The sequence below is a fragment of the Larus michahellis genome, chromosome 2 (assembly GCF_964199755.1).
Source record: "Larus michahellis chromosome 2, bLarMic1.1, whole genome shotgun sequence".
NCBI classification, from domain to species: Eukaryota; Metazoa; Chordata; class Aves; order Charadriiformes; family Laridae; genus Larus; species Larus michahellis.
Window position 1 is genome coordinate 22822564 of NC_133897.1, and position 9697 is coordinate 22832260.

The 9697-nt window shown below is 44.5% G+C and overlaps 1 protein-coding gene across 2 annotated transcripts in view; it reads right to left on the bottom strand.

Moving 5' to 3' along the window:
- CACNB2 (calcium voltage-gated channel auxiliary subunit beta 2) overlaps positions 1-9037 on the bottom strand; it is a 256438-nt gene extending 247401 nt beyond the window's left edge. For both annotated transcript variants that reach the window (XM_074574508.1, XM_074574507.1), the window contains exon 1: positions 8808-9037. In XM_074574508.1, the coding sequence (XP_074430609.1) occupies positions 8808-8906 (99 nt within the window). In that variant the 5' untranslated portion in view covers positions 8907-9037. The remainder of the gene's footprint in view (positions 1-8807) is intronic.
- Between the last annotated feature and the right edge of the window lie 660 nt (positions 9038-9697).

Here is a 9697-nt window from a genome sequence, read left to right on the forward strand (position 1 = left end):
ATGGCTGCTTTTCTAAAAGGAATATTTGATAATAGAAGAACTTTTTGATAATAGAAAGGTGTGATAGAGCTATAAGAATAAAAAGTAGATTGGAACCACCGTTACCAGCAAATTATTCAAAACATTTTCCAGGTGCTGTTAGAATAGACAGTTCTATAAGAACCATCTTTTTCCACCCAATACAATATAATATAATATTCCACCTAATAGAATACAATATTAAGGTATATGAAATGCATAAGAAGTAGTCTTCAAATAACATCTTTAAATCAAGTTTACCTCTTAAAAATAGTTCTCACTGAGGTAGCTGACTGTAGCTACCCGCCAACATCCTGACGCTCTTTTCTCCAATTTTTGTGGAAGAATATGGAAATATACTTATAAAAATAAAGAATTTATAACATTCACATAGCAGCTCAAGAATATAAAGCATCTACATAAAGACTACACTATCTAGGCAATTTCATAAATAATGTACTGAATAGTATTTTGTAATCCCCCCAAGGAGATACTAGAAAAAATGTACACATACTCTTCACAGTTATATTTTTGCATTTGTACCCAGTTTCTACAATATTTATTTTATTTACAGAATCACAGCATTCAGTTTTATAACACAAAAAAATACTACAAAGGCAGAAGAGGGACTGTGTCTAGAGTGATGAGGATAAAACAAACGAGCAGAATAAAAACACATTACAAGCACAGATAAAACGCACGCGCCTCTACCTGCATAGCAACACCTAAAAGCATTTATTTTGGGTAACACCAAATGGCAAATCCAGCTCAAACTGAAACTTGATTTTTCAGGGTTTTGGGTTGGCTTTTTTTTTGGTGCATAGCAGCATGCACATTTTTGTTCTAGTATTATATACAAGTGAAAACTATTCAGGACCACAAGCTAAATACTAACTTTGAACACAAAAAAAACCAGTTAACGTGATGGCAGGCCATGGCTACACAGCGTAGGGGAGGTCAGTTTTACAGCTGCTTCTGTGCATAGACCAACTCTGAATCAGAGGAAAGGGGGACAATTTCGGCATGTGGGAAAAGTGGGATTTGATGACTCTTCTCATTATTTTAAAGGATGCTAATCTGGGATTACATTTGTCTCCCAGGCCTTTCAAGTTTATTCCCACAGTCAGAAATGTCTGAAACTTTCTTCTAAAAATGAGATAAGTCTTCCATAAACAAAACAGATTCTTACATATTTTTAAAAATGGTTAAGTATCTCTATCATGTGGAGAATCATGAATACTCATCCTGTCACATTCATAATGTTTTGCTTCTTTGAGTGTTTTTTTTTTTTTTCCATAAGAGCTTCATGCAAGAACAAGACCTTTGTACCAAAAAAAAGAATAAAAAATAAGTCTACCAGTTACTTTCCGTTCTGGAAAACAAAAAAGAAATTTTTTTTCACAATGAACTCAATATGTTACTGTGATTTTCATATTAAAATTAGCTGCCTTATCTGTGTTCTGTGCAGCAGTTGGCTGCAATTAGGTAGCTAAAAATAAAGGGCTGAATCACAATGTGCGGACACTGGCCAGTAAAAGCAGCTACACGGGGCAGTCTTTCTCAATCTATACGGTAGCTCGACCTAACAGAACCACCATAGGGGGCCACAAGTCTCTGCACCCCAGCATACAGTGCCCAATGGTAACAACCTTGAAACCCAGCATAACTGGCTGCCTATGCTGTACCATCACTTGCCCCAGTTAATTTTAATAGAACCGACTCCTGCACCGCAAACAAGCCTGTTTATATAAAAAAGTTTGCTGACAAGAACATTCTCACTGGATTTCAGCAGAACATCTAACACAAAGTTATGTATACGTGTGTTTACAAGATCAAAACTGTTGCTTGGTTTATTAGTCAGATGTGTGAAGTTCTTTTAAAATTGGCTGAGTTGCCAGAGACGAGAAACACAACACACGCACTTATGGTCTACAGCTTCTTAAAATACCTGGCAGACAATGTGAAACCTTAAAAAAACCCCAAGAAAGCCCTACCAAAGTAATCTCGTAAAAAAATATTTCATCAACAAAGTCTTAATAAAGCAAAGAAAGACTCTGCCTTCCAACTCTGACATGAAAGTACATTGTGCAACCTTTATTCAGCCCATCAAATAAAATATGGGAATCATATGAAGAGTTAGAGGCATGCATAGCAGTTTCCTGATAATTAACAGTTTCATATACAATTACGCATTATTGCAAACACATGAGATCAATGTTGCTCAGTAAAACCCTTTAATTTTAATGAGGTTCTGCCTCAACACATGAAAAGCATGCACCCGTAAGATTTAATCCTCTAACACACACAACAAGCAGAAGACAGGGTTTATCCCTGTAGGCATAATACTATCATCTGGAAGAGGGAATATAAAACATTTAAAATGATCAACTAACTGCAACCAGGGAACTGATCTTCAGTAAAAGACTTAAAATGCCCTTCACCAGTAACCACTCCAATGGTAGTTTACATCAAAGCACAGAAAAGCAGCATACACAGGGTTAAATCTGAATCTTTACTAATTATAATGGTTAAAATAGCACCAGTCATTGAGACTAATACTGTGGTTAGTGGCAAGCATAAACCCTTAAAAACTATCCTACTGGTCTATTCAAAGAATAAAGGAAAGGTGTAGAAGATTTAGGCAGCAGAGCCACTGATGCAGAGTCAGGTCTCGAAACAGAAAGTAAAAATTCAGAGCTGTAATGAGGCTTCACCATTCAGATGAAAAAATGACAAGGATCAAAAGAATACCTAAAGGTAAAGGAAATGAGCGACCCTCCGAAGGATTACAAAATTGCTAGAAAAGTCAGAAATGAAGAAGAGTGCACTAAGCATTTTTCCTTCCCATGCAAAAGCTTTAAAAGATTTTTAAAAACGCCAATGTCCCAGGCAACGAATAGCATGCCAGGACAGTGCAGAACATGCACATCCAGCTCCGTCCACCTCTTGGAAAAACAAGTAACTGCCACTTGAATCAACTCCTCACAACAAGGCCGCAGAATGTTCCTGTAGGTCAGACCACCTGAGCCCTCCCCGGTCAATGGCCAGGCTTGACACCACTCAGAAACAATCAGCTCCTGCTACCGGGTGGTGTAGCCTTCAGCATGGGCTGCGTACCTGTAAACCCCCACACCTACCTACACTCACAGAATCACAGAACGGTAGGGTTGGAAGGGACCTCTGGAGATCTTCTAGTCCAATCCCCCTGCCAGAGCAGGCTCATCTAGAGCAGGTTGCACAGGAACATAAATTGAGCATCTTTGAATATAAAGGGTCAACTACAGAAAGAGTCCCCATACTAGAGAAGAAGCCCAAGGTTATGGGATTCTCCAAACAAACATCATTTGCTATCAGGACACAATTCAGAAAAGACAAGACTTCCCTTTAGGAATCCTGTCAAAGTGAGGATCTCCATATACAGTCATCGAGTTCACACAGGCTACAATGATGAGTCTGCTAAGTTCATTCCGCAGTCCTTTTATAAAATATTCCACCTACACCAAAAAAAAAAATCCATCTAAACAAACTAAAAAAAACCACAGTAATTTATCTATCCAAACTTGCACACGTAATCCAAATTATCCAAAACTGTATTTGGCACATGATCCATTTTCCTCCATAAAAAAAAGAAAACCCATTTCTGCTGAGAAATGTGCAACAGGGTTAAATCTTTGATGCTCTTTTCTGCTGGCCTGCGATAAAGCCTTGCCAGTACTGCAGCTAGAAATAGCCTAATTCTCACCAGTTCCTACACTTCTAAACCACATCCCAGTGCTCTTGCCCCGGCCTCAGACCAGGTCACCTGGCAGTTTCCACCTGCCAGACAAGAAGTAGGGGACTTGGCCTGCTCTCCTCCTCCCCAGTGCCTTGGGAACCCACCTCGGTGCAAATCTGCTGCACATCTCCCTGTAACACCAGCGATGAAGATGTCTGCCCACAACTCAGCACAACAGGAGCACGCAACAGCAGTAGGTGTTGAAGCTCCTGCCCAAACCCCACTGTGCCTCCTGCAGCCCTTTAAGATTGGCAGCTACAGTTGCAGGCCACGTGCCTGCTCCTCCCCACCTGCTCTCCATGGATTTCTCTATTCCTCGTACAGAAGCAAACAGAAAAAGAAATCTGACTCTATGCCAGAAAGATATTTACAGGGGGCTACACCCAACCATGGGGAAGCTTCCCTCTGCTAAGGGTCTGCTGCCCTGCCAACAGAGACTGAGGGCAGGAAGGCTGGTTTTGGTTGGTTTGTGTGATTTTGAATCTCTTCTATCCCAGCACAGAAAAGAACTGAGTAAAAGAAGCAGAAGAAAAGCAACTGAGACTCCAGATAAGTCATCCTTGGAAGAGTACAGGAACTTTTCATCTGTAACAATTAGTAATTATAAACCTAGAGACAAAACAAGACAAAACCAGAGATTGTCTCTAGAAGACGGTTACCAGATACTCAAATAAGTTAGGACTGAAACTGCTGAATTGTTTCAGAGGGCTTTTACACTGTAGGAAAATATAAAATATGATCATTACAGACCATATATGCTGATGATGTGTAATACCCAAGTGGAAAATAAACGTCTCTGGATGAGATCAGCATGCAAGGTCACCTATTACTGATAGAGTTCAGGACAATGAAAAATCAACCCGAAGACAAAGAGCAGCGAAGAACCAAAAAAGTAACAGCTGAAACTGGGAGGGCTTTCTCTAGTGAAGGACTATTAAAATTTATTTTTGTCAGTAACGAGTACAACACTGAAAGGAGGTTACCACACCAGGAGTGAAAATACTACCTCTTGCTGAGGACCATGAGAAAGTCCAATGAATGGAGTTTGATTTCATCTCTTCTTCATTTGTATATACTCCATTGAGCTGCTGACACATTGGATCTGGCTCCTAGGGATGCTGCCAGCAGAGTAAAACCTTCCATGCCTCTATAGTGAATAGTGATTGCTATTATTTAAGTAAGCAAAGGGATATAAATTTTGTTTGTTTATTGCTTATGAAGTATTCTTGCAGTACTGGGAAATACGCTGTTGCAAAATGTTTATCTGAACAACAGGTAAACACGGTATGAATTGTGATAAATCAGCTCAGCTGAAAGACAGCAGCAGAGGGCAGTGTGATTAATCTGCTGAGAATAAATCTCTGGCTATTCTTGCCATTCCTCGTTACCACAAGACAGGCAGTGAGGGGACGGTGCTATGCAACTGGACAGATAGATGGAGATCCAGGAAGGACAACAGTCCTTGGCTAGGGCCAAATAACTAAGCGAATATTCCGGAGTCACCACATGCACGTTACTCTAAAATTCACGTTAACATCAATCGCAGTCAATGTGGAAGGAAAACTGAACGAAAACTGTCCCTAACCCCATGCCTGCAGTTTACCTTCAGCAATGCAACAGAACCAGCTGGAGCCAAGCGCTCCCAAGGTGATGAAGCCTTTAGACTCGGAAGGGGGGAAGCACGTAGCAGCACCAGGGCACGGAGGAAATCTAAATGCAAGTGAAGCAGCTGAAGAAAACAATCAAGAAGAGAACTGTTTTCATTTAAAACGTGGCAGGTTGTTAGGACCTGCATTGACAGATGATGCATAAGGCGGCAAGAACAGGAGGGAAATAATAATGGGGAATAGGGAAGAATTCATCCAGGGTAAGATACCTTCTCCCTCCACAAGGTAGTCTGTAGTTGCTTGATACAGGGTTTCATTATATTTTCTTTGAAACATCTCGGATAATTCACTGATCTGATTTGCTATGGCTGTTCCTGTGACACAACACAGGAAGCTTTATGATGAGAAAATAGCAATAGAAATCGAATCTAATGATTTCTGGAGACTGAGGGACTTTGAAGTAGGATCAGAAAAAAAATTACATGGGAGGGAGGGAAAAGAGAAGAAAGGCCGAGAGTTACCATGAAAGGCATTAAGATGCTATGCTATAATATAAACAAATCAGCATAGCATCTGAATTAATTAAACTGATTAAATTGAATATTGTACTAATTCAGCTCCCTAGAATTAAGAGGTTCTTGAAATAAAGAATTAAAAAGAGGACTGCAGTTGATTTTTTTTTTTTTTTTTTAAGAAACAGATACTGATCATCAAACTCTGATGCACTTGAACAGAGTTTGCTTGTTTTACGATTTCAGAAAATCAAATGCTGATCTCATTACAAAAGGGCCACAGCTAAAACTACCACTTTGCACTGACACATACTGGATGTTGTGAATAACTCCACAGTGTAACTGTCAGCGTGTGCATTCCTGGGGATAAAGCTGGACATCTGAAACTATACCACAACCCCACCTGGACTAGGATCACAGCGAGTACCTAGAACTATGCTTTTACAGTACTGTGTACCTAAAAGACACAGAATTTTAGGTAATACAGAATAGCACACCAATACCTTGTCCCCATTGCAAAGAACTTCCCAGGGAGCGTACATGATCAACCCCTAAAGGGATTTTATTTTGTTTGCTGATCTCGTTAGGAAAATTCATTATGAAAATAAGAAATGGAGGCTATCTAGGAATATTTCACATATTTAACTACCTTTTAAGAGTAATTACTTCCAGACTGTTAACTACTTTCACTCCTCTGCCAAGTGGTGACAAGTTTGGCCAAAATCGATGGACAGACGCTATCCAAGATATCAACCATGATGTACGGCCAGGTTAAGAGAAATCCTCAGCTTTGCAAAAGTAAAATTCTTGGATAAGAGAGATTTTGAGGCTTGTTACAACTCTATAAAGACTCTTCAATTATATTTTGCTAAATCATAATTCCCATAAGTAGCACTTCAGAGTGAATACTTTTAGGAATGATATCACTCCATAAGCTCGAATGTTGGGTGGTTGGTTTTTTTCCTGACGCATTACTTGGCATGAAACGTTTGTAGGATTGATACTCAAGTACCTTAGTGAAAAAGATAGCGGTGGGCATAACTGAAGTACCTGTAGGCAATCTACTTGATGATTCACATGTTCCCATTAAGCCTCTCCTTCTCACTGTGAGTATGCTCTAAAGCAGCAAGATCTTACAATATTGATTTTTTGGAAATCATGCTAATGGAGCAAAAATTCAAATCAGAATAATTGTCTCTCAATGCAGTGCATGCTAAGGAATTAACTACCATTATTATTCAGACAAAGGGCTCTTTTACTTCCATAATCTTATTTCCTCTACACCAAAGGTTTATGTACAACTGGAATATGTATATATGGAGAAAATATGATTCTTGTTTTGCCTAATGGCTTTGGTTCTGAAAACTGGAAAATAGCGCCTGAACTAAGAAGCCGCATTTTCTTAAAGAATGGACCTTTTTGGCTGTGAGTGTCCAGAAACCAATTCTATAAAACAGAATATAAGTACTTCACCTGAAACATAAATAATATGAGTGCTAGCAAACTATTCTTCCTCTCTGAACAGAGGTTCTTTATGCCTAGTTAAAAGGAGGGGTGCGAAGCAATTTTATGATCAGTATTTGACATTTGTCCATAGCAGAGAGGGACCATATGATTTGACAGTCGCCGATTCTGTGCTTAGGGCTGAAAAGATATAAAAAAGGAGGGATTTGTAGGTCAGAAATTAGTTCCCTTGCCACTGCTTCTGGAGAAGCTGGCAAAGCATATGGCCCTATGTCTGTTCTGCACTTGGAGGCTGCAGTCAAATTCACATCCAGAGAGACACTTTTTCTTTTTTAGCTTAACCTAGTCTCTGTTTCAGTGCCTGGATTTCGTTCTGCTGTCACTGGTCCCCAGTAAGTAAAGATCAATTAGCAAGTCTTTTGACAGACTGACAGCACTTTCCTCCGGTAATCGAGCACTTCTGTGATGAAACTGGACCACCTTCTCGAAGAAAATAAAGCATCAGAGATTGCTTTGGCAGAAGCAATAAAAACTGCCACCCCAAAAGGAAAAAAAAACCTCTGTCCTAACAAGAGCAAGCATGTTTGTAATTTAAAACACACGCAATCGGATTTTACCACCCTTTTACTGGGTTTAAAAATAGCACCGTAAGTCTTTGTAGCCAACTATTGCAAACTCGAAGATATTATGCAACATTCATTTATTAAACAGGAAACACCTTTCAAAATACAGAGTCTTTACCAAGCGTGCGAACGTCCATACCCCGTCTCCCTCTGTTCACCCATCCACCTGAACGCAGCGCACATGGACCGAGTTGTTAAAATTTCAGAGGTGACGGTACAGCCACCTCCCGCCCAGTAATCGAGCGGCTTCAATCTGCGGCGTGCTCAACACCTTCAGCCTCCCCAAAAATCTTGCTCAACAACCAGCGTGAATCGCCTTCCCCCATCAACCCAGCCTGCTACCAGCCGGCGTTAAGGGATGAGGAAGGTTTCAGCAGCGCGCGGTAAGCATCAGGTACAGACACAACAGGTTACCGGAGCAGGGAAAAATAGCCATAACCTGTGAGTAAGACACACACGGAAAAGCACCTTAATAGCAACGTATTCTTATATATCCACCTTCCAGCTAACCGCAAGGTTCCTTTGATTTATAAAGCTTCTATGGCACAGAGCATCCCATTATGCATCTTAATTACACGGCATTTGTGGGTAAGGGGGAGCACGGGGGGTTCGGGCGTCTTCGGGGAGCCGCCAAACTTTTCTGACGGCGGGGAGACGAAGTTGAAGGACGGGGAGCTCCGGCAGCCCCGCCGCTGCCCTCCCCGCTGCATCAGGGCGAGCCCCCCGAGCCCCCCCGGCCCCGCCGCCCCCCGCCCCGCTCCCCGCCGCAGCCCCAGCCGCCGGCCGAGCCCGGCTGCCCCCGCCGTACCTGCGCTGCCGCCGCCGCGGGCAGGGGGTTGTCCAGCAGCTCCATCTGCACCTCCTGCGCCGGGCTGGGAGGCGATTTGGACATGTCGCTCTGGACCATTGGCGGGGGAGTGCGGGCGGCCGGGCGCCGAGCCCCTCGCTGGGGCAGAGCCGTGCCGAGCCGAGCCGAGCGGAGCCGGGGCGGCGGAGCCCCCCCCTCCTCAGCGCCCGGCCATGCCGGGGGAGGCGGCGGGCGGGCGGAGGCGGGTGGCGGCGCGGCCCTGCCCTGGCTGCTGCCGGCGGGGAGCGCGCAGCGCGGCACCGGGGGACGGGGCACCGCCGCCGCCGGCGGGCGCGGGGGGAGGGCAGGGGGCGGTGCGTGGGGGAAGAGGGAAAGTGACAACGAGCATCTCCCTCCCGGCAGCTACCGGGCGGCGGGCGCGGGCGGGGGGGCGGCGGGGAGGCGGCGCCGGCCTCCCCGCCGAGAGGGGGCGGCGGGCTGGGCGGCCGCGGCGGGGGGGCGAGGGAGAAAGTTGGGGCGGGGGGTGTCGGGCCCGGCTTTTCCCCGCAGCTCGGTCAAGGTCGGCCGCGGCCGGGAGGGGCTCGCTCCCGTCGGTAAGTTGTTGGCGAAGGAGGCTTCCCGGCGGTCAGGCAACTCTCCGTGGGTCGTGGAGCGGCCGTTCCCGGGCGCGGCTGGGGCAGGAGCCGGGGGAGAGGCGGCCGCTCCCCTTCCGGAGCCCAGGTGCGGCCGGGAGGGCGGGGGGAGGCGGAGTGCACCCCCCCCCGGCAGCCCCGCGGTGCCGCTCGGCCCCCACCGTGTGGCATCGCGTCTCTCGGCCCCTGGCGAAGCCGTGGGGTACGGTCGGGTTTAGCCAACAAACCTGCGCTTTCCAAAGAGAAAGTTCTCCAGGT